This window comes from Lygodium microphyllum, chromosome 2, assembly GCF_053477565.2.
Source record: "Lygodium microphyllum isolate KBCC chromosome 2, Lygodium_microphyllum_v1.1.10, whole genome shotgun sequence".
Classification (NCBI taxonomy): domain Eukaryota; kingdom Viridiplantae; phylum Streptophyta; class Polypodiopsida; order Schizaeales; family Lygodiaceae; genus Lygodium; species Lygodium microphyllum.
This window is the reverse complement of record NC_141136.1, coordinates 58,939,948-58,965,627: the sequence shown is the minus strand read 5'-3', so window position 1 is coordinate 58,965,627 and position 25,680 is coordinate 58,939,948. Positions and strand designations below refer to the sequence as shown.

Genomic DNA, 25,680 nt, shown 5'->3' with positions numbered 1-25,680 from the left:
TATTATTTGTACTGTCTTGGGTCACATAATTTGGCTTTAAAAAAAGCTTCTCTAGCTTCTAGAATATCATGTAGTTTATTGCCAACTAATTCTCCTAAAAGTAGTTCAAAAAATAGCTATACACGATTTGCATGCTCAGCAATAGCTATTTTAACTTGGGGATGTATGGAAATCCACCATTGTTTTAATCCTCCAACAAATCCATGGATCATAGCATTAAGAATATCTAACCTATTAGTTTGGGATTTGTCTAGGATTTTTTGCCCTACGTAAGCATACATCATATAGATTAAAAGCTTAACTTCTTCAAGAGACTTTCCATCGATGGATCAGATGGGAAAAGAACATACTTTCTCACGAACACCTATCTTTTTGTAGAAATTGGTATAGGAAGGTTTAGAGCCATGAGAAGAAGTAGCATTTACAGGAGTACTTTGAGTTTTGGTAGTAGCTATAACAGAAGAGGAAAACTTACTTACACTAGTTTCTGTATGCACATTGACTAATGCATCCAACAAAGTATCTGTTGGAGCTTCATCCTGAGATGAGGGTTAATGGGGACAAAGTCGTCATCGACGACACTATCTCCATCTTCATCTGAGGATGTCAAGGTGTAAGCTGCTTGGCGCTGGAATTGAGCTTGATCCCGAAAGTACCATGCTGGTAATTCTTGAGCAGGTTGATGTGGTGGTTGTTGTTTAATACTCTCTCCCATGAGGCAAGAGTCTAATCTATCATCCAACTGACGATGAGCTTGGCTTTTAGTTTGATCCATTGGCGATATGCAAGCAAGCATTTGATCAAGAACTTTATTCAATTCTCTTTGTCTTTTGATTCTATCCATCATTGCTGCATCTACTTGGTCAAAAGCAACTTGATAATCTGCATGAAAGGTGAGTAGTTGGTACCATCCAACTTTGTAATGTTAAACATGGCACTATCATGCGAAGATGACGCCATTATGCAGGCTGGAAATGCCCAAACAGTCCAAAACTGCTTGCTGTTTTACTGCAGAAACTGCCCAAAAATGACCAAAACGGGGTCCAAAGGGTGAGCAAAGTGTGCCAAAAGTTGCTGCCCACTTAGTACTAGGTGCGGTACACCAAATCAGGATATTTCAGCATGAAAAGTACACCTCAGTCCACCAATAACTGCTTGCTGTAATAAATTGCAGGTATGCAGTCTAGAGAGCAAACTGTCCCAAAATAGGATCCAATGTCAAGCAAACAATGCTAGGTCCAAAGCCGGCATGAAACGGACATAAGCAAGGCCAATGACAGTGAAAAGAACATGAGCTCAACACCGAAGCATGTCAAAATAACATCGGCCAGTGAAAGGCACACCCCCAGACACTCTAGGCAAAGTGTTCCTGTAATTGTCAAAACCTGACACAAATAGGTGTCTGCTCAAAAAGAAAGATCCAAATATGAGACTTAGCTCATAAGCATCCTGTGAACCAAGAGTACATCAATGCATATCCATAAAGATCGGAATATGATCCCAAAGTCTCAATGCGTATGTAGCTGCTCAAGACATAAACTGCTCCAAATACATGTAAGTGCTCCAATAGCATGCAACTGTCAAAGGTCAAGCAAGCATGTAAAATGCTCCCACTGGCACAAAAGGCATACAAAGCAAGCTCAGAAGCTCAAACAACCCAAGAGAAAGCACCAGTGATAAGTGACCCTGTCAATGCATCAAGCGCATCCAAGAGAGCATGACATACATGAAGCACCGGTCGTATTAACCATGAAGCAATACATAAGCCCAAATAAGCTCTCGGTCAACTCAATGACATCAAATAGCAACCAAGATCAGTGATCAAGTAAGCCGGGAATGCTCAAATACATCCAAATCCAAGCTCCAAATGTCGGTATGGCATACACGAACCAAATAGCATATGTCACGAACCAAAGCATGTAATGCAAAAGCCTAACTGTCAAGCAGAGACATGAGGCATAGGCGGTCCACGAGCATGCCAAGTCGGTCCAAATGCCAGTGAAGACGGAGCTAATGCGAAGCTCAAAAGCATCCCATAATCTCATACATATGCTCCAAGCCGTCCCCAAATGTCAGAGACATCATGCCAAAGCTCAAAGCATACATCCGGTATCGGTAGGTAAGTGCCAAAGCCTGTAAAGTACCTTCAGCCCACTGTTATTCCAGCATGTATTTACTGTTCTAAACAGTAGATTTCAGCCCCGAATTCAAGCCAAAATCATGGTCAAACCAAATGCATACATCCCCAATACATCCGGGTAGGAAGTAGACCGCATACGGGCATCAAATAAGGTAACCGGAGTAGAGTATAAGCATCAAATGCCAATGCCAAGTGTGGCTGCCCTGTTTCCAGCACTGTATAACAGTAAATAACAGTCCCAAATCAGCCAATATTTCAGGCCAAAATCATGGCATAATCATGTGCATACATTCCCAAGGCACTAGGCATCATGTAGACCGCATATGGGCATCAAGTAGCACAACCGGAATGGAATATAAGCAACAAATGCTAATGCCAATGGTGCTGCCCTGTTTTCAGCCTGTTATGATAGTTTATGACAGTCCCAAATCTGAAGAGATCAGCCCCGAATGATCAAGACCAATGCCCAAAGCTTGAATGACATCAAACATAAAGTCTGTAGCCCTCTTGATCAAGGTAGAGAGCAAGAAGCAATGGCCAAGTGTGGAGCTGAAGTAGATGAGTGCTCACAGCCTGGAAAAAATTGATGCAATCTGCCCTGTTGGTGCTGAACTTGCTGCTGCTCCACATGGGCTGAAAAAGGGGGTAATGGGGGGCTTAATGATGGCCCAAGGTAGGCACATACCAAGCCATGAAGGCCCAATGCAAAGGGGAGGGAAGATATGAGCTATGGAGCTCAAGAAGAGTGGCTGCCTTTGTTCCTGCCCTGTTTCAATCTGAGAATACACTCAAATGCCTGCAAATGCTGAAGCAATACCTCAAGGGCAAGGCCCTGATGAAGCTCAAGAAGGCCAGGATGGAGCTCGGGAAGCCGGGGAGAGTCGGGAGCTCAAGAGGTCGGCTATGGCTGCCGGGATGGAGACCCAATGCGTGAAGCGAGTCAATGAGAAGGTCGGGAAGCACCGAGTCGAGCTCGAGCAAGAGAATGCCAAGCTCTGATACCAGTTGAAAGGTGAGAAGGATCGAAGCTTGCACGCGAGCTATGGCGGGAGAGCAAGAGCAAGAAAGAGAGAGACAAGAAATGGGAACTCCAACAGTCACAATGTGTGACCGGGCCTTCCTTTATTCAAACTGTCACTAAAAAAATAAAGAATAAAGTGACGTGACGGGCGCCCGCCACCTGCAGTGTGCAGTGGCGGGTACTGTCAGTGTAGTAATACACGGGGCGGCACGGCGGAGGCGCCTTTACCCCCAACACTGCATCAGACCAATCTAGAAATAAGAGTTCTAAATAGTCTGACAATTCTTCAACTGTGTCGCCAGTTAACAAGGAAGGTTGTAGCAGACAGGGTTATTGCACAATTGTTTCTCCTTTCAGCACAGTGTAAAGATGGACAAGAAATATCTTGGATTTCTTGGAGATCATTATAGTAGTCATCATCCTTCTCCTCCTAAATAGGTGGATAGGCTTGATTTAAATCAGGAAGGAAAGAAACAGACGAAGAGCAAGAGGGGTGTTGAGGAAACCGCTCCCACGATCCTTCTTCCATATCAGCAGAAAGTTTCTCTTTTCCCTTAGACTAAGACACATGGTGCATATTCAAGGAACCAGAAGCAGGGCAAGAGAAATACGAACTCCAGCCCTTTTAGAGTCATTTATTGGAAAAATTATTCCAGTCAAGACTAGCGGACTCAATAGACAAAAGCTAGGATGCAGTAATGGCTGTAGAACTTAGTGTAGACGAACCAGATTTCACTTATAGTTCATTTTTTACAATGTTTTGGCATAAGCTCAAGTATAGAATCACAGAGTTGTTGTAAGGCATCTACCTTTTCAATCAATCCAGAAAGAGCCAAATGTGTCCGATTGGTAGCTTGAAGTTCAATTGTCCAAGAAGTGGAGTCCTAGGGTCTTCATCGTAGAGCTCTCCAACAACAAAAGGTGACTTTAATGCATGTTACTCAAGCTTATCTGCAAACTTCATGGCATTTAAGTACCCATTGAGATCCAACTCATAAAGCGAATGAGGTATGACCTTCTCATAGGCACCGATATTTTGCAACATTTGGTTCCTTACACTTTTTGGTCCGATCATTTTACTGCTTCCTATCAAGGTAAAAAAGCTCATGGCAAACATACTATCAATACACTACCTTGGATGCATGCTGAATACATCTGAGATCCACTACATATGAGAGCTGTCCTCAACTAGTAGAGTGGAAGTGCTACCTCTCCCTTGAGCATCAAGCAATGCTCCGAACCCTTGCTCTGTTGAACCTGAGTGAGCCCAAACTAAAGTTGGCTCTAGCTAAAGAAAGGCATCTAGGTAAAGTTACAACCATTGTGTATCCACCAATGTGGAGATAATTTCAGCCCTTCTATGTGAACAAGCATTCGGAACAAAAAAGGGGTAAGAAAAGGATGATTATCAATTATAAACCCTTAAATGAATTTTGATATGCCATGGCCACCCTATTCCTCTCAAAGGTATGCTCATCAACAGAATCAAAAAAGCAAGAGTTTTCAGTAAATTTCACTGAAAATCAGGATTTTGGCAACTTCCCCTTAAACCACAAGATAGGTTTAAAAGAGGGTTTTGTGTCCCCCATGGACACTATCAATGGATTGTTCTTCCATTCAGCATTAAAACAGCTCCAACTTATTTCAAAGGATGGACTGATTCCATTCTAGCTAAATTCTCTTTCTATTTAGTCTACATTGATGGCATTTGGTGTTTTCTAAAATTGTGAAGTAGCATATTCATCATCTCTACCAATTTGCTCAAGCTGTGGATGACTCGGTTTCTATTGAAAGCATCTTCCTAACTATCTGTCTGGATGGTTTTCTTGTTTGACAAAGATACATGAACATCCACCTCTCACATGGAATCTGATGTGTTATTGGCTAGATCCATACACCTTCACACCAGTGCAAGATAGAGCTTTCTCAATATGGAGCTCCCCCCCTTGCCCTGTGAAGATCAGATTTGCCACTTATGTGAAATGGAGCCAAAGACCGAGGAGCACTACATATGTCACTGCCCAATGACTTATGAGATACAGGGATGCTTTCATTGCCCCTTTGGGGATGACTTTGGCCACCTGACCAATGTGATGGACTTCTCACATCAGCATTTCCTTGGGCTCTTTCTCATCAAGCTGTGCCCGCAAGGCTGACCATACTAGAGATCAAACTCTTTCCCCATAGACCACAAGGCCTGTAGGACCGTCATCAGTGATCCTCACCAAGGACCGCCACCTGACCAATGTGATGGACTTCTCACATCAGCATTAACTTGGGCTCTTTCTCATCAAGCTGTGCCCGCAAGGCTGACCATACTAGAGATCAAACTCTTTCCCTGTAGACCATAAGGCCTGTAGGACCGTCATCAGTGATCCTCACCAAGGACTATGAGCTGTCTAGTGGTGGGTGATACACGAGGATTCAAACTTACCATATACCACTCGTATATGCTTTTACATGGATGTGTACAAAGTCATTTAAATGGCTGGCTATGTTTCTCTAGATACAGTAGTTTTTCCACATACTCTTTTTGTGTTTTCGAGATATGTCCGACAGCTATTTTAGTTGTGGTCAAGCAGTGATTCTCAAACACAGATTTTTCCTTTCCAAATGGACAAGAATAGAGATTTTTGTACCTTTTATGACAAGGGGACAATTGCAACCTTGTAAGTGTGTGAAACTGTGTGAGAACAAATAACGCATCTCAATAAAGGTCTTCTGAGACAGAGAGATGAATCAATCATCTTTTCCATTTTGTATTTTACAATGTTGACTTTGCAATTGCAGTATGGACAGATTACTTTGAAGCATCATCAACAAAATTGATCTGAATGAACAGACTTTTTTCAAACACTCTATAACTAGAGAAGCAAGAGTGTAAATTTCAAATAAAAATAAATAGCAGAGTACAACATTAGCCCATAAGGGGCTTCAGAGATACAACACAGACAGACTATTGGGAGCATTTACTTTTAAATTCAAGGATATTTTACAGCAAAGGATAAAGACTCACGAGGTTGGTTGCATTTGTTTCAGAGACGAAACCATCAATGTCAAGCATGATTGCATCATCTGCTTTTGCAAGGTTTCCCTCCACCTGCGAGAAACTTTCAAGTCAAAGTTTGGCATTGACTGCCAAGAACAGGTTTCCATCAATGATATGGGGTAAAGAAAAGATCCACCTTCGCCAAGATGTTATTGATAAGATTATTGTGATGAATTTTTGAATCTAAGCACTGCATTAAGAGCCAGAGACAAATAAGAAAGTCAATAAACATCTTGAAAAAAGAAGCATTAAAGGATGCAATAACCTTTTCTTATGCAGCAGCTCATTGCCACTAGGTCAATTCCAGGTTAAAAGAATGTTATTCATATACATTTGGAGAATTACGCCTTGTTGAAGCTGTCACCAAGCGAATGCCTTTACTGTTGTCATATACAGGAGGTTTCCACTCAGCCAGCACTGTTACAACCAGCTACATTTTTCCTTATTTGAAAATAGACCAGTTTAAATACCATTTGGACATTCAGATGAAAGTTCCTCGTCATATCTATTTTAACCAATCCACGGAAGGTCTTTACCTATAAGTGTACAGCCGTACAAGTTGAAAGAAGGGCTCATTCCTGATGTAACCTGTAATAGCATTACAACAATGTAGTCTGAAGAAAGTGGAAGAGATCTCAATCCTTGTATGTGAGTTTAAGCGCTTGAAGATTAACTAACTACAAACCTACCTTCTTTCCTCGGGTAAGAGTTAATCGCACATGAGCAGAATCCAGCATACCATTGATAATAAGCGTAGAGAAAATAGCATGTTTGACCTGCACATGATTTTAGAAGTGACTTTCACATTTTAAAAAAGGCTTACATAAGGTCTAACTGCTATTCTCAAGTGTCTTCTTCTTGGTAAGGCAGCTCAAGAGTCCTGATTAGTCACCCAAATCAAAAGTAGCAATCACATATTACATTCATAAATACTATATAAAAATCTACCTCCATTGAAATGTAAAGGCTCTAGATTATGATGAGAAATTTGCTGGTCATTAATCATACTTCTCTAGCACTACTAGAAGGTGCCATGCAAAACCATATAAAATTTTAAATGTACTTCTCAGGGGAAGAAGTGCCAAAGTTCCCTTGACATTAGGGAGGCTACAATGAGGCGTCTCTCTCTCCTCTCTAGCATTTCTCCACTCTCTAGCAACCCTTTTTGGACTTGCAACAATTCTGTCCAGACTTCAGCATTTCTCATTTACGTCAGCATTGCATTTCCTATTAGTGTCTCTCTCTAGATTTGCATTTCTCCTTGAAGACTCTCCTTGCATTTCTTTCTTGACTTGGACCTCCATTCCTCTCTAGACTCTCTCCTTGTACTCCCTCTAGATTTCCATTTCTTTGGACTTTCTAGTCTTGCATTGCAGCATTACTCTATACTTCTCCCTAGATTTCCATTTCTCTTTTGAGTTTCTGCACTTCCTCCAAACTAGCATTTGGAATTTCGCTCTGGACTTCTGTTGAGCTTGCATTTTGTTGGCAACCCATTTTTAGTAGACTTCTCTAGACTCAGTGGAGCCCTTCTCAAAAGCATTTCTGCGACCTTCTCAGGGACAAAGCATTTCTAGAGACTTCGCATCCAGAAAATGGCGCAAACATAGGCCCTAAGGAACCCACCTGCATCATGCACACCTACTCTTTAAAGCTTTGTACTAGCCAACATATGGCACTATCCTAGCAGAAGAGCTCATTGGCCAATTGACTTATCATTTACTGCAGGTTTATGGAAAGAACTGCTATAATTCAGCTTTCAGCTATTTTATTCAGAGCAGACACTTATTTCGGGCACTCTAGTGCTTCTACTTTGTGGATAGCAGTATATTTATTTGGGGGAATATCCTCAAGGTCAGAATAGTTCCAAGAGAGGACATCCTGAAACTCCTTCAGTAAGGTAAGCAGTTGTTCCTCATTCTCCACACTGAGGTCCTCAGCAATGTAGATAGGGTTAGGAGATTCCCCAAGCACCGGAATGTTTACTTCTTTGACCTTTGCCAATCCCTCAACGGGTTCGTTAGATGGGCCTTTGCGCCCAGCAAGAAAACTTTTTTACTCACTTTTTCATTACTCATCTAGGTTTAGCTACTAGCTCTTGCCATGTCAACAATATATCCTATGTATATAGCTTTGACACTGATATTTTTCATGGACTGCTCTCTTGGTAACATAATTTTCCTTGTCTTTCTGTTCTGTTCTCCTATCATCATACTCCTATGTATTTCAGTGTTTTATGTCTTCTCATGTGGGTGTTAACGTTTGCTTGAGGGACTGTGGCTCACCACCACCTTTTTCTCCCTCTCACTCTGCATTTTTCCCTCTCCCACTCTCAGCACTTTGCAAATTTGCTCATTTCACTCAAGCTGGGATTCTTGCTCCAGCTATGACACCTTGCTCTAGCTATAGCTTTCTCTGTAACAACAAACCAACCTAGTTTCCACTGCAGCAACCACCTAGCCTAGCTTATCTCCAGTTGAGCAGCATTAGAAGTGCTCCAGCAAGGCTAGAGAAGGGGATAATACTAGTCTATCCTTAGAATTGCTTGAGCAATGCTAGAGGAGAGGATACTACTCTAGCAGAATATGCAATAAGATCCACTGTTGCAAAACTAAGTCAAGAAAAAGAAGATGCTCTTCCCAAAAATCCAGTGTCAATGCAAGTCCAAAGACGATGTTGGATTTTAACGGAGGAACATCTATAGCACAATTGACCAATTAATAGATAAGCTCACACAAAGAGCTATGAAGGACCATTTCTAGTGATTCAAAATGAAGGCATATCATTATCATGCCCACAGTAACTATGATCCAAAGTCTATCTCCTAGATTGAGAAAAAGTCAAAACATTCACTTTGATGATTCCCTTTTGGAGAGAAATAATAAACTTATTGAGGCTCACAAAGTGTCAAAGGCAATCCAAAAGCTTGATTGTAGTGAAATTTATGGCCTTTAAAGATTGCCCATTTCAAAAGGTCTCCTAAACCATTGAAATTTTTAAAGACAATAAAGCTCTTGGTTTCAAATAATTATAAGCCTTGTTGCAGAGAACAATTAAGTATTTCACAAATCATATGTTCAAACAAAATTTCCTAGAAAGAAAATTGTCATTTTCCAAAGGACAAAATGTGGAAGTTACTATAATAGTAGGAAGTTGTGCTTGCAGTAGGAAAGCATGTGACATGTAGCCTCACTTGCAAGAACGTGATAGTGTATGTTAAAATGGTTCTGCCCAACATCCCTCTTTAATTGAAAAAATTCTCAACTATCATCAAAGAAAAATGTCAATATTTTTCTTTGTTCTCCAAAAGATTTCCAATGGTTAACACAAGGAATCAATTTGTGGTTTTTACTACACTAGAGATGGCATGAAAAAGTATGCATAGAACCAACACATATTAACCAATCGTCAAACTCATGTGGAGAGGCCAAGCCGATAATTTCTCCACCTTGTATTAGACATGTGTTCTTAACATTTGAAACTTTATCTCAAAAAGATTTCCTTCTTTTTTCCAAGATAAAAGAATTCTATTTAAAAAAATCAAAGAGAATTCTCTTGAGGTAAAATACTAGGTACAAGGAACTTTGAAAAGAGTGTCTAAGCACATTAGAAATATAATGGTTGTGAACAACCAATCTAGTGGGCTATAATGCCAAACCATTTTAGGGGATAGTTGGGAAAATTTTATGAGTGCCAAGTCCATAACAAGGCCTCTCTTCTCTTCCCCATCCTCTCTGTTATATTTATAAGGTAAATTACGGGAAACAGGCGCGAGGGACGACCGTCCGGGGGCCTTGGGCACCCGAACGGGTTTAAGGGGAGCCTAGAATGAACTAGAGTCTAAGAATAGTAGGACTCGCTAAAGGTTGACGGCTGGCAGTCGGATCACGAAGAGAGTTGCCAGCAACTATCTAAGCAAGGCTGGGAGGAGAAACGGGACTCGTGCCATTATTCATCTAGAAATCAACTCTTAGTGAGTTGGGCTTTACCTGATTCCACGTTTTCATTTTTGCTCAGCGTGTCATTGGTATCGGAGTCGCCATCGCGTTCTGCTTCAGTCACTGGAGCCGTTGGGTCCTGTTTCAGCTGTCGGGTCCTGCTTTCATCAGTTTCTCACGAGGGCTTTCTTCAGCATCACACGGGTTAGGCAACTAAGGCGACTAGACAGTACCCCATACGTTACGGGTCAGGCGACTAGACGGTACTCCATACGTTACATGGGACTACCGTGAAGACGGACACGTCACCCGTCATCCGTCATAATTGGCCGCAAGGAGTCATACAGCGTGAGACGGTACCCCACACGTCACACGTCATACATTTTACGACCGCAGGCAGTCATACACGACTGATTTCGGAGCGTAGTAATTGGATGGCAGTCAAAACCATCACCAGCCGGACGATGCCAGTCGGACCTGTCTCATATATAGAAGGCGTACAGATGGTTCACGTGACAAATTAAGAAGGGGTATATTTAGTCCCCTCCTTACTAGCCGTTTCTGCCAATAAGCTTCATTTCCAGCGTGACCAACTTAGTTCGGGAAGATAAATTATTCCTCACTCTTCGGGGTTATTATTAAAAACCAGCAACAGTTGCCCTGTCACTATAACCAGGGAAGTACTTTACTTTGTACGCAAATTTCTTATATTGCTTTCCAATTCCAGTGTATTAATGGAAGAGAAAGGGAAAGAGGGAATAGTTGAGGGTTCTAGTTCGGGGGACCACCCTATGGTAGATCCCCATGAAACGAGATACAAGAACAATAGGAAGAATTTTTTGCCACACGAGAACAATTTGAAAATCTAACTGCTCGTGTGCAAGCACAGGGGGTTCAAATGGAATTTTTAACTCAAACACTCACTGAAATAAAATCTCAATTAACTTTATTACTAGAAAGAGATAAAAATAGGATAGAAACCTCAAATATCCCATCTTCATCGAAAGATTTGGATGTGATTATGCGAGATTCTAAGAAACCCCACCACAAGTTGAGGGATAATCCAGTTTTAAAAGATATGAAACCCCCTCCATTTCACGGGGAGAAAAAAGATAGAAATAAAGACACTATCTTTAATTTTCTCCAAAAATTGGAAGATTTGCACAAACTTAAAAATACTCCACCACATCTCCAAGCGCTGGAGGCCAGTTTAACTTTGGGGCCGAAGGCATATAAATGGTGGAAAACTTTAAAGGAGGCAAATAAAATACCTGAAACTTGGGCTCAATTTGAATCGGTCTTTTTGAAAGAATTCCTTCCTGAAAATGAAATGGAAAGAAATTGGGAAGATTGGGATTATGTCAGACAAAAGGGAAGACCCCTGCTGACATATTGGGAGGAATATCGTGAGATAATCCTCAAATTGGAAGGAATATATGAATTTCACAAGACAAGAGGATTCATTAGGGGACTAGATAAGACCTGTAAAAAGAAAGTAAAAAGGAGTTCACCTAAGACGCTTGAAGAGGCAATTAAATTTGCATTAATCAATGAAGATAGTACGCGTCCAGGTACACTCACTAGTCTCACTGATACGGAGCCCAAGACTAAGGAATTGGAAACCTCAAAATTTGTAGGCAAATTTAAAAGAAAATGCCATTTTTTAAGGGCAAGAAACAACCTTTTAATAAGAAATAATTTGTAAGCCCAAAGTTAAGTCCACATGACTTTGATAAGGCCAAAAAAGAAAAGTTATGTTTCAATTGCCTATCCCCTAACCATGCTGCTTGGAATTGTCCTCAAAGGAAAAAGGGGGAAGATAAAGGAAAGGATAAGGACAAGGGCAAGGGAAAAGAAAAACAAATCCATGTAGTGCAGACTCTAGAGTTAAAGGGGCATGAAAAGTATAAATCTTTAGAGGTTTTGCACAAGGATGTACAATATCGGTGTTATATGTCAATTTCTATGTGGCAGCCTACCTTTGGGCCATATGATTTAGTTAGAGTGCATGGATTGATAGCTAGTAAGAGGGTTAGAGTCATGATTGATGACTCTGCTACCCACAATTTCATAAATTATGCACTTGTCAAAAAATTGAAACTCCCCCAACAAAAGAGTGGGCATCAATATGTTATTCGTATGATGCAAGGTCAAGATAATAAAATATGGGATACAATGGTATCCAATTTGGAAATCGAGATCCAAGGATATAAAGATAAACTTGATTTCCAAATTATGAATATGGAAAGAGCCGATATTGCTTTAGGGAGGGAGTGGCTATGGGGATTGGAACCATCCTTAAAACGTAGTTATCATCATAATACATTGGAATTTAAAAGGGATAGTAAGACTTTTGTGATTCAAGGTGAACATGAAGTATCTGATAATCCTTTGTTGTGTTCCACTGAGGTTCAGAAGCTGATAAAGAAGGAAGCTTGTGAGGTATATATGTTATGGCCTCTTCCTGTACAAAACACTTTTACTTTCTGTAATATAAAGCAACAATTTTCTTATGTTTGTGAGTTGAATGTAAATAATGAATTAAGTGGTTTGTTAGATGAATTTAAAGATGTGTTTCCTTCTAATTTACCAAGTGGCCTTCCACCAGATAGGGGTGATATAAATCGCCCAATTCACACAAATAAGGATACACACCCTATTTCTAAACCACCTTATAAGTTAAGTGAAGCACAGCACCAAGAAGTTGAAAGACAAATTAAGGATTACCTTGATAAAGCGTTTATACAACCCAGCAATTCACCTTGGGCTTCGCCAATTTTATTGGTAAAGAAAAAAGATGGTTCTATGCGACTTTGTGTTGATTATAGAGCACTTAATAAGATAACGGTGAAGAATAAATTTCCTATGCCCAGAATGGAAGATCTTTTTGATCAATTACAAGGGGCAAAATTCTTCACAAAGATAGATTTAAGATCAGGCTATCATCAAGTAAGAATTAAGGCACAAGATGTTCCTAAGACAGCATTTCGTACTAGATACGGGCATTATGATTTTTTGGTGATGCCTTTTGGCCTCACTAATGCACCAGCTATCTTTATGAAGCTGATGAATAGTGTGTTACGGCCCTATCTAGGACATTTTGTAGTAGTCTTCTTAAATGATATCTTGATCTTTAGTAAATCAAGAGAAGAACATTTGGAACACTTACAATTGGTATTCCAACTGTTAAGAACACATTCCCTTTATGCGAAGAAAACTAAATGTGAATTCTTCATACAAGAGGTCAAATATTTGGGGCATATTATCTCGAAAGAGGGAATCAAGATGGATCCAGAAAAAGTAAGGGCAATTATTCAATGGCCATCTCCAAGGAACCTGGAAGAGCTGCAGATCTTCCTAGGTTTATCTGGATTTTATCGTAGATTCATTTGAGATTATGCCAAAATAGCTGTTCCAATGACAGACCAACTTAAAGGGAAAGGAAAGAGCTTTAATTGGGGAACAAACCAAAAAGAAAGTTTTCAAAAACTTAAGGTAGCTATTGCTACATCTCCAGTTCTATTAATTGTGGATCCCAATAAACAATTTGTGGTTGAAGCCGATGCCAGTGATAAGGCGATAGGCACGGTCTTATTACAAAAAGGTTGACCAGTTGCTTTTGAAAGCAAGAAATTAGACCGTGCAAAACAGAATTATTCTGTTTATGAGAGGGAGTTGTATGCAATAGTACATTCAATGAAGAAATGGAGGCACTATCTGTACGGTGCCAAACTTTTCATCTTGTCGGATCATGAAAGCATTAAGTCGCTTAATGACCAACCCGATCTACAAGGGCGTAAAGCTAGATGGGCCGAACTCCTCCAAGAGTTCGACTATGAGATAAAATATAGAAAAGGAAAGTATAATATAGTAGCTGATGCAATCAGCAGAATGCCCATCATAAATGAATTGAGTCTTACTCAGTTCACTTCCGATTTGCTTGAATCCTTAAAAGGGAAATGCCAGGTTCATCCAGCATATTCCAACATATGGGAAGCAATAGAAAATGGGGATCCAAATGGAAGGACCTCCACTGAGGAAGGAATATCTAAGGATGTTCAACAAGGAAATGGAGCATCAGGGGTTGCTCAAACCGGATTCAAGTGGAAGAATTTTACCATTGATAATGGTTATTTACTCTACAAGGGTAGAGTATGTGTCCCGAAAGATAAAGAAATAAGGCGCCAGATACTCTTTGAGTGTCATGATACCCCTAGCGCAGGACATCTAGGAGTTAATAAGACTTATAGTCTTATTAAAAGGCAGTTCTATTGGCATGGAATGAATAAGAACGTCCTTGACTATGTGGTCAAATGTAATAAATATCAGGTTAATAAAGCTGAAAGACTGAAAATGGGAGGACTCCTCCATCAATTAGAGATTCCTTCAGGAAAATGGGAGAGTATCTCCATGGATTTTATTGTTGCATTACCTAGAACATAGAGGGGGCACGACTCTGTGTGGGTGATTGTGGATAGGTTAACCAAAATGGCTAGGTTTATTCCAACTTCAACGGATGTTAAAACACCAAAATTGGCTAGATTGTTCGTAGAGAACATATACCGATTGTATGGCCTTCCGGCAAATATAGTTTCTGATCGGGATAGAAAATTTGATAGTCAATTTTGGCGTGTGGTATTTAGGAAGTTGGATACTAAACTTAGCATGAGTACGGCGGACCACCCCCAAATAGATGGGCAAACTGAAAGGCTTAACCAAATCCTTAAAGATATGCTCAGGGCATATGTAAGTAAAAGGCAAACTAATTGGGAAGAGTATCTACCAATAGGCAGAGTTTGCATATAATAGTGCCGAGCACTCTTCCACTGGATATAGTCCATTTATGTTAATGTATGGGTTTCAGCCCAGAGCTCCTCATGCAGTAGGACTACATAAGGAAAAGGTTCAGGCAGCCAAAGACTTTTTGGAGGATATGAATAGTATGTTAAAATTTGCTCAAGAAAATACTAAGAAAGCTCAAAATCGAGCTAGAGCTTATGCAGATTCTCATCGAAGAGACATCTCCTTTGAAGAACAAGAATGGGTCTATCTTAAAGTGCCTGAACAAACTAAAACCATGAAAACGGGACAATGTCCAAAGCTTTCACCCAAGTATTGTGGTCCTTTCACAATACTTAAAAAGGTGGGAGAATAGGCTTACAAGCTCCAACTACCTACTGGTAGTAAAATACAACCAGTTTTTCATGTAAGTAAGTTAAGGAAGAAGCTAGTTGATTTGGATAATTCAATCTTAAATGATAACATTGAGGAGCTATTAGATGACCAATCTAATCCACATGAACCAGAAAGAATATTAAATGTTCGTTACAGACGAACAAGGAATACTATTTATCAAGAATGTTTAGTCAAGTGGAAAGATTGTTCAGAAGAAAGCTCAACATGGGAGCGAGTAAGTACCCTAAGAAAAAGGTTTCCCAATTTACAGTTAGACCTTCGAAGTATCCTTTTCAAGGACGAAACCGATTCTTAAGGAGAAGGAAATGTTATATTAATAAGGTAAATTACGGGAAACAAGTGCGAGGGACGGCCATTCGGGGGCCTTGGTCGCCCGAATGGGGTTAAGGGGAGCCTAGAATGAACTAGAGTCTAAGAATAGGACTCGCTAAAGGTTGACGGCTAGCAGTCCGATCATGAAGAGAATTGCCAGCAACTATCTAGGCAAGGCTGGGAGGAGAAACGGGACTCCTGCCATTATTCATCTGGAAATCAACTCTTAGTGAGTTGGGTTTTACCTGTTTCCACGTTTTCATTTCTACTCAGTGTATCACTCTCAAAGCCTCCCTAGGTGGGAAATTTTTATGAGCCCCAAGTCCATAGCAAGGCCTCTCTCCTCCTCATCCTCTCAAAGCATCCATGCATCCTCTCCCACCTCCCTTGAAGAGTGTGGATAATCACTATCCGCATCCTTGAAAGGACCTCTCTTATGGATATATCCTCGAGGTCTATAGCATCACTGTACCTTGTTGTCTAAATGTACCAAGCTACAATACTAGCAATTAGCTCCCATCTATAACAATGCTCCTAGGTCCACTATGTTGAATGAGGAAAGATAGGCTTCCTTGAACATTCCCATTAGCCATAGGTTGGGCCTCTATCTGTGATCAAAGCTACAGCCCCCTTGATCATGACCATGGTCTTTGCCATACCTTGGAATCATAGTAGCCAGAAACGTTAGAAACATTTAGAAACAAAACGTCAGAAACGTGTTTCATAAGTTTCTTTTAAGAGGGGGTAAAATAAGAAACGCAGGTTTTTTTATATAGGGATTTTTAATAGTTTTGATTGGGGAAAGAGGTTCTAAACCTCTATGGAACTCTCTCTTAAACAAAGAATGGCTAATTGAGTTTGACTGGTAATACAGTCAATTGAGAATAATACATTATACGTTACATATCTATGATCCATCATTATTGACTTGTCACTTATGTCAAAGTTAGTCTAAGCTATACTATGGTTTAGAACTCAAACATTATGATTCATACATATCACACAAAGAAAATTGAAATTAACATGTAAATAGTCTATTTATAATATGGACTGAGTCAAGTTGCAATATCATGATTCTCATTTCAAAATAAACTGACAAAATGTTAAAATCGAGAACGAATCGTAATATATCATAAATAACTCATAATAGAGACTAAAGTCATATAATATTCAAATCTCAATACAAGAATAGATACTAGATTGACAAAGTCCAATAACTAAACAAAATCACAAAAAAATCAGTCTCTTATCCAAAATCTTGAGCCCTCACGAGTCATTGCACATCATCATCATCATATTTAACATTGCCTAATAGTTTTTGTCAAAAAAACCATAACTCACCAAAAAAATAAAAACACCCACGTTTTTTACTCTCAGAAACGTTTCGTACTTTAAGAAATGTTTCGTACTTTAAGAAACTCAAAGAAACGTGTTTCTTAGCTACTATGCTTGGAATATCATCATAAGGGCTATCCCCCATATGTCTTGATCTCTCAAACAATCCACTAGGCAATGTCTCTGTGTCTCCTCTAGCTCACTAAATCTCACACATGGCAATGGATCCCTATTGTATCCAAGCCAAGTGTCAAAGCACGAAGCTCCTGTGAGCTAACCACCATAGAAAGATGGATATCTTCCTACGCATAAAGGTCTCATCTAGCCTCCTCCATAAGTCTCATAAGAAATGATCCGAGATGTCCCATCTATAGTAATGGGAGGTGGGTAGTAGTTGTGTTCTAATCCTGCTCATCTAAATCCTCCTCCCTAGCCTAGTAGTGTAGCAAAAGAAGACCATATCAAATGGCATGTAAAAGAATACAAGATAGGTGTCAATGTGCCACTTTCCCCTATAGTGTGCCACTACTTTCATTCTCGATTTGGAGCATCCTATGAACTCTGTGAGGTCCAAGTCCTACGGTGTTCATTTACATATTTATATTGTTTCTTTTTATTAGATTCTCTTTCAATCTAAAATATAGAGAAGAAGTACATGATTTCCAAAATTCTGTGTTAAGCCTACCTTCTCTCCATCGCACAATGGCAACATGCTTGCAAACATTCCCACCTATAAAATCCAAAGTTCTCACCATGTCACTCAAAGGACATCTAGTCATGACTCATGGCCAAATAAGAGAATATATCCATCCTCTTCCTTAATTACTAGCGACACAAGTTTTCTAGAGTTCACAAAAAGGCGTCTTCCCTATGTGATGTTGGCATATAGATGTCAATTCTATTATATAGTCATCAGCATCTTCCCTATGTGATGTTGACATATAGACATCAATTGTATTATATAGTCATCGGCATAAGCTTGCAACAAAGTTGCCTATTTTGCAAGCAAAGGTTAGGCAAATGACTTTCTTGGAGCTGAAGTTATCTTAGGCTCCTAGGAGGCCTAAGGTACTCGGGAAAATGGAAGGTGGCAAGCTTGAGGTCTCCACTTCCTCAAGAGCTACCTCTCATATCTCTATCCATCTAATCACTACTCTCCCTTGCTCTATCTCAACCTCCTTTGTCTAGCAACATGTTTGCTTTGCTGCTATTTCTTACTCTTACAAGGCTAGGGTCTCCCTCCCCTAATCCTAGAAGGAGACCTATCAAGTAACCTCTTGTTGGTGCATCTTGGGATAGTCCACTACAAAGTTGCATGATACATGCAAGTGAAGCAATGCCATGGGAGGCTGCGGCAGTAGACTACTTGAATCAAATATCCACCATGCACAAAAGGGATCCTAATGGTTGATAAGAGGATTCTAATTATGTATGACCATGACTTTGATTGATGCATGTCAAGGGTACCCGTTTGCATCCACAAGAAGTCATGTCCCTTTGAATTACGTGTCCAAAGGTTCTACTATTTCGTACAATTAAGGGAATCAAGGCCGGTGAAATAGATCATGATATTTTTGACATCACCAAGCATTGCATGTTCCTTACCCTTGACCCACTTGCCAAATAAAGCTATTGAGGATTGGACATCTACTATTTCCTACGGTTCAAGAAATCAAGGCCGGTGAAATGGATCATGATATTTTTTACATCACCAAGCATTACATACTCCTTACCAAGACCCACTCGCCAAATAAAGCTATTGAGGATCAGACATCTACTATTTCCTACAGTTCAAGAAATCAAGGCCGGTGAAATGGATCATGGTATTTTTTACAACACCAAGCATTACATGCTCCTTACCCTTGACCCACTCGCCAAATAAAGTTATTGAGGATCGAATATCTAGTAGGCTTGTCACCACATCATCTTGAACTATTGTGGAGTGTAGAAATTTGACTGTGAAATACCCCTTCCCTAAAGGCTGTCGATGAGGTAATGGGCTAGTGGAATGTGCAACAAATACGAGGGGTATGGAGAGGCAAAAAAGGATGTATGAAAAGCAAGCTAGCAAGGCTGAGTAAGCAAGGGAGACTGCCATGTGCAATGCCACGGATATGATGGATCGAGAGTCGACCACTCCAAAAGACCGAAAAGGAATAAATACGCACAAATGCATGTTTACAAAACAAAATGTCAATGCACTAAAGTTATGCAGCAAGAGGTTATGCAGGTGTGACCGTGCTCATGCAAAATGCTATGCAATGATGCCACTTGGACAGTGCCCTCGAAGAGAAAGTGTTCACTTGTCCAAGTGTCCTTTTTCAACCATGTCATAATAATTGAATCAAATTCTATAAGCATCATCACTATCAGTATCAAGAGAAAAAGCTACCCCTTCTCAAACTAAAAGGCAAAGCAAGAGGGAAGCACCATCTCCCTCTCAATCTAAAGAAGTAGAGGAGGGTGTACCCAAGCTAATCCTAGGTAAAAGATACTGCAACACCGGTCGATTGACTACCTTGGTCAGTATGTCAAAATAGTTATCAAAAACATGTACAAACTCTAGACGTATTGTGCCTAGCTCAACCTGCTCTTTGGTGAAGTAGACGTAAACCCCCCCACAAGCCACATCCGTCATGTAGTCATCAAATTTCCCACAAGGGCAATGGCACTTCAATTGTCACAGTAGACAACACTGGGACAGTCACGTGGAAAGTGTAGCGCCGCCAATAAGCTCCTCGAGTAGATGGCCTCCACGGTACCATCAAAAAGAGCCCGACACTTAGTCTCTGCTATGGAAGCTGCCACCTACATACAACCGGCCCAAGAGATGGGTGTCATGCCCAAGGTGAAGTAGTAGCTACCATGGAAACACTGGCGGGTATCAGGTTCTCCTGCCCAATGTACCTCTACAAACATGAACCAAATCCATAAGTTAGGCCATAAGAATAGGTATACCACAATATCTCAAAACATGCAAGCGTGCAATTTAATGTGACATTCTAGGTGTAGTAAAATATTGACTAAGAAAACTAACAAAGTAAGCTAAATCTAGCCTAGTGTCAATCAACCAAAGAAGCTTCTCTACTACAAACCTATAGGCTTGCTTATTGAAGGGCTAACCAAGGGTATCCTTAGCAAGATGGACAGGGAGATCAAGAGGCATGGCCACAAGCTACGTCTCATCCATGCAATGCTGGTCAACTAACTAAAGATTTTGTTGTGAGACAAAAATACTAACCTCACATCAAACTATCTCCATCCCCAAAAAATAAGATAATAAACCAAGGTCTATCATCTCAAAATTAGAGTAAGGCTAGGCCTTTATCTCTGCTATAGCAACAAAATCAGAGCCAATGATAAGTAAATCATCTACATATAGCAAGATATAGCTAACCCCCTCTAAAGTGGTACGCATATATAAGTTTGGGTCGTAAGGGCTAAAATGGTATCCGTGAGTCCTAAGGAACTCATTCATCCTCTAGAACAACCAAGACCACAGTGCTTGCTTTAGCTTGTAGAGAGCTTTCGGCAAGGGAAAGACCTTATATTTCCCGTCAACAGAAGAAAATCCAAAAGGTTGCTCCACATAGACTTCCTCCTACAAATAACTATTTAGAAAGGCACTTTTGATGTCCATCTAATAGATCGGCCAACCATGGTGAGCGGCAAGCGCAACCAAAAGACAAAATGATGCTAACCACATAGTAGGACTAAAGGTCTCTTCATAATCAATGCCTTGCTTCTGTCGAAACCCTTGCACCACAAGGCAAGCCTTGCATTTGTCCAAAGTTCCATCAGCTTTTACCTTATTCCTAAAAATCCACATTGTTCTGATGACTTTCTTATGGCTTAGATAATCCACCATGGTCCAAGTCGCCAACTATTCAGCTCACAATGCACTATATAATCATCTATAAACAGTGATGCAAATGAAGCCTTAGATGCAATCCGGGCAAATCTTCTAGGGCCCTGCGGAGTGGAATATGGTGGAAGAATCCCCCAATCCCACATGGTCTACTGGTACCAACAAGGTTACAAGTCTCACGGAGGGGAGCTCAGAGGTGAATTTGTGGGTGGATCATGAGTGGGTAGTAGGCCCCGTTCAGAAGACACTATCTCAGTAGAAACAATGTGAGAAAAGGACACAAAATCTAGTATAGAAAACTGTTAGGGTTGTCTCCGTATGTAGTACATACTAATCTATATGGTACGGTACTGTACAAATTCGTAGGATTTAGTACGAAAAAACAGACACTTTTTTGCCACTCTTTTTCAAGTCTGGAACTTTCTTTTTTTCTTTCTCCTTTCTTTTTTTTCCCTTCTTTCTTTCTTTTTTATTTCTCTCTGCCTCAAGCCATTCTCTCTCTCTCTCTCTCTCTCTCTCTCTCTCTCTCTCTCTCTCTCTCTCTCTCTCTCTCTCTCTCTCTCTCTCTCTCTCTCTCTCTCAACCTTCTCTCTCTCTCTAGAGACCTTAATATACTCTCTTTCTTTCTTTCTAGCCTCTCTCTCTCTCTCAACCTTCTCTCTCAAGCCCACACTTCTCTTATTTGTATGATCATTCATATATGATGTATCCACTCCCATCTATGTAGTTGTAAGTTGTATATAGCAGTAGCACATGTTGCGCATGTAGTACGAGGTCTGGCATGTTACCCTGAAATATTCATCTTATATACTCTAATAGCATTGCCATTTAGACTGGAAACATCTATTCTATTATCTTTAGTCCAAAATAATCAAGGTTTAAAAAAATTCCGTACTAATATTGTACCGTACCTTATCAAATATTAAGGTACCATTTAGTACCGTACCTTTAGTATCTGACAACTATGAAGACTGCACAATGTCTCTCTCATCAAACATTATATCCCTCCTAACAATCACCTTGTTTTATCGAACACATGATAGGCTTTCGCTTTAAAGAAATAACCTACAAAAATCAAGAGATCAGCTCGAGAATTTAGCTTGCCTATTTTGTCATCAGGACTATGTGTGTAAGCACAACTCCCAAAGACTCTAAAGTGCGAAACTACACACCAAGAGCCAAAGAATGACTCATATGGAGACCTCTAAGGAACACGCAATCATGCACCCCAAAACCATATTGACCATGAGATGTAAAAGCTGAACTAAAAGATCATGAAGGAGTACTCACCATAGATTCTTACTATTTTTGTTTACCTTTTCTTGAGTGCAATTTGAAATACCTACCCTCTTTAGGGCTAATGTATGAGTATTTGGCATAGATAGTTCCTTCATCATGAGCATCTTTGATATCTTGTGGAAAAGAGTGAGTAAAATCAAAAGATTGAGAAGTATCATGCATACTTGACATGAGAGTGAATGAAGGTGGAGCAGAAAATGGCTTAAACTCCATGTCAATTTCCATGTAAGGGTGATCAGTCCTTTGTGGAATTTCCATCCTTCTTGCAAAATCATTAGACCGGTGAACTGAATCTAAAGGGGAAAACCTAAATTTATCTTCAATCTGTTGTTGAGCTCAATGCACACCGAATCTAAAGAGAAAAACTCAAATTTACCTTCAATCCTTTGTTGAGCTCAATGCATAAGAATGAGGCCAATTTTGGCTCATGAAATCTCATATGGTCTATGGACTCCATGGTAGTCCGAAGAATCTCCGGCCATATCAGATGGAGGAACAAGCTATGAAGCCCACTTTGTCGTGTGTCTTGATGTGCTAGGCTCGGGAGCATCATGATGATGTGGTGAATTTGTGTTCAAAGTCATCTTGCCCTCTTGTTGTTCTTACTTCTTTTGCGAAGGGCTTCCAAATCAAAGGCCAAGTTTTCGTGGAAGACAACCTTGCTCTGATATCATGTAAAGAAATACCCTAATGCAAAAACACAAACTAAAGCGTACGACAAAGCATAAACTTAGAAGAACGTAATTAGGATTAGGGTAACTCAAAGATAATGAATATAGAGAATTTGCATGAATGATTGAATATTAAATATACCATGCCCATAAAGCAAACAAACCATACAAGAATGAGACCTGTAACCCAAACTCTTGCATCTCAAGGATCGAGGCAAAGTTGCTAAGCAAGAGAGTGTGTTGTACTCCTGACGGATCCTAAAACGTAGCAAAGGCAACCTTGGAGAGTTGAACACCAGCAAACACAAACAAGGAGACTGGATCCCAAAACCAAGATGATTGTGAAGCTATGTGCTCCAATTTTAAAGATTTTGCATCTTCCTGATAGAGAGGGTATCACTATGGGGTTGGTGTGTGAGCTCAATGATCGCATGATAGAAAAGATTGAAATTCTTGGGGTCTTTTATGCTTCCAAGCTATAGCAAGTCAAGGCACTTTGTGCAAATCGACGGAACTTGGAGACCAAAGAATCTTGACAATAACAAAGAGGTGAGTAAGGGTTGGATGGATGTAGTTGAACGTGTTTCAAACTATGACATAAGTGCTCAAGGGGAGTTATATGATGAACTGGATAGGTTTAAATCTAAGTCAGGTGCATTTGCTTGTCCTTTTGCAGAGGATGAGAAGAGGATGCATCAAGGTGTGACGTGGTGGAAAACTTTTGGGGAAGAGACACCAAATTTACAGCCCTTGGCACTTAGGATATTGTCTCAAGGCACTTGTCATTCACTGTGTGTGAGAAATTGGAGCACTGTTTCTCTAATTCATACGAAGAAAAGGAACAAGCTTAAGCCAAAGAATATAGAGAAGCTTGTTTTTATACATAGAAAGAAGCACGTGCTACAGCAAGTCTACAATTCGGAGTCTTGACCCTTCTGTCTTCAATCTCTTCAATGGCCTCTATGGAGTCTAGAGTACTATGATGTATTATGAGTCATGGCATTTTGTGATCTTAGTGGGCTGATTATAATTTATGAGTCAATGAGTCATGACATTTTGTGATCTTTGTGGGCTGATTATAATCTCAAAATTCATAGTCCCTTTGTCAAACTTCAAGGTCTTTTATAAAAAAAAATTCAAAGTGTAAGCTTTTTTGAAATGTCTACAATTTATATTAAGGTTCAACTTATCATTCTTATATTTTTCTAGTCTTTTAAGAAAAAAATTAGGTCAACATACGATTCAAACCATGTTTTGAATTATACTTCAATCATACTTTCATACCCGTACACGTATGGAAGTATGAGACATATGTTATCAATTATGGGCATGGTAACCACATGAGGAGCCTAAGGTGGAGGGATAGGGACACGGGGAGCAATGGATGGAAATCCCTGCGTAGAAGTGACCCAAGGGATATCTGACAATAATCCATAAGTAGACGATGGATATCCTTGTGTCTAAAAGGTCGTATCGGGGGTTTATAAGCATCTAGGGATAGTAAGATGGATGCCTATCACAGTCGTCCCAAAGTGGAAGGATGTGGTAAAGTGGGGGTAGATGAAATTTTGAGCTGTTTTAATCTTGCCGATAATATTTGATCAAGTTATTAATCAAATGTGCAAGGTTGTTTAGCACATGTGATGCACATGGCAGTTATTTCATGGACCCCAAGGATATAGTAGGTGTTAAAGAAAAAAGTTGCAATAAGTTATGCTTAAGAGATACTAGGTGCTATCTGGTGTCAAATTTTGGCCTAGACCAATTTATTGATCACTAATATCAATGGTGATATTAGAGACTAGGCATTAATTGATTAATTAATCCCAATCTAAGGGTAAATAACTGCTCAAAAATACTTGGAAGACAAATTGGTCTGGCCAATTTAATTACTGTCAATGGTGATATTAGAGACTAGCCATTAATTGATTAATTAATGTCAATCTAAGGATTAATAACTGCTCAAAAATACTTGGAATACAAATTGGTCTAGCAAATTTAATTACTAGTTGGTGAAATTTATTTTTTGAGTACTAGAATAAGTCTTAAATTAATTTTCAAAATTGATATTTTAAAAATTAATTTAATAAGCTCGATAGTGCTGAAAAAATGAGATTAAAAGATTGCCACTTCGTAAAACTTGCCTATGCAAGTGGAGAAAACGTTTTTAAGGGTTGATTGAGTCTATTCCAGCTATTGTAAGAGAGAAGAAGATTGTTGGACAGAGCAAGGAGAGACTACTGATGTAATTTGCAACCACTAGGAATCAGTCTTACAGCATGTGACAGCAGTTTGGAGCCCTCTAGGAGCAAATGACAGCAGCTCAAGGTCCTTTTGGTGCAGATGACAACATATAGAGGAGGCAACAGGCTTTTTGGCGGTCCTAAGCTACAAGTGGCAACTGCAAACTGTATGTCCGGCCTAGTGTTGTAGGGGTAAATAAGGCATCCAATTGCTGGAGCATATGTGTGTATATCAAAAAAATCACTATCATCATGTAATGACAGCTTTAGTCCAAATTCCATTGGTGTACAAACTGGCTTGCAATCCTGTAAGCAAAACTTCTCAAGAAGTTTACCAATATATCTTGACTGTAATAAACCAATACCTCTAGCATCATGTATGAACTGAATGCCCAAGTAATAATGCAAAGACCCCAAGTCTAACATCTCAAAAGCTAGCTACAAATTTTGTTTGAATGCTGAAATCCAATCAGCATGTATCCTTGTAGGCAAAAGATCGTCAACATATAGACAAAATATTGGCATGGATTCCCCTTCTTTACAAACGTAAAGGGTAGACTCAAATGAGCTGTTTATGAGCCCTTGGCTGAGCAAAAAGGCATATATCT

At 39.9% G+C, this 25,680-nt stretch overlaps 1 protein-coding gene across 6 annotated transcripts in view; it reads right to left on the bottom strand.

Annotated features, from left to right (window-relative positions):
* LOC148039779 (branched-chain-amino-acid aminotransferase-like protein 2) overlaps nucleotides 1–25,680 on the bottom strand; it is a 175,170-nt gene that overhangs the window by 47,395 nt on the left and 102,095 nt on the right. For 4 of the 6 annotated variants that reach the window (XM_087694030.1, XM_087694013.1, XM_087694022.1 and 1 more), the window contains exons 11-15: nucleotides 6,900–6,986; nucleotides 6,747–6,798; nucleotides 6,542–6,627; nucleotides 6,347–6,400; nucleotides 6,178–6,261 (exon numbers count right to left, since the gene is read on the bottom strand). In XM_087694030.1, the coding sequence (XP_087550156.1) occupies nucleotides 6,178–6,261; nucleotides 6,347–6,400; nucleotides 6,542–6,627; nucleotides 6,747–6,798; nucleotides 6,900–6,986 (363 nt within the window). Of the gene's footprint in view, nucleotides 1–5,800; nucleotides 5,845–6,177; nucleotides 6,262–6,346; nucleotides 6,401–6,541; nucleotides 6,628–6,746; nucleotides 6,799–6,899; nucleotides 6,987–25,680 lie in introns of all 6 variants that reach the window. The other 2 variants (XR_015693304.1, XR_015693303.1) reach the window with 1 other exon arrangement.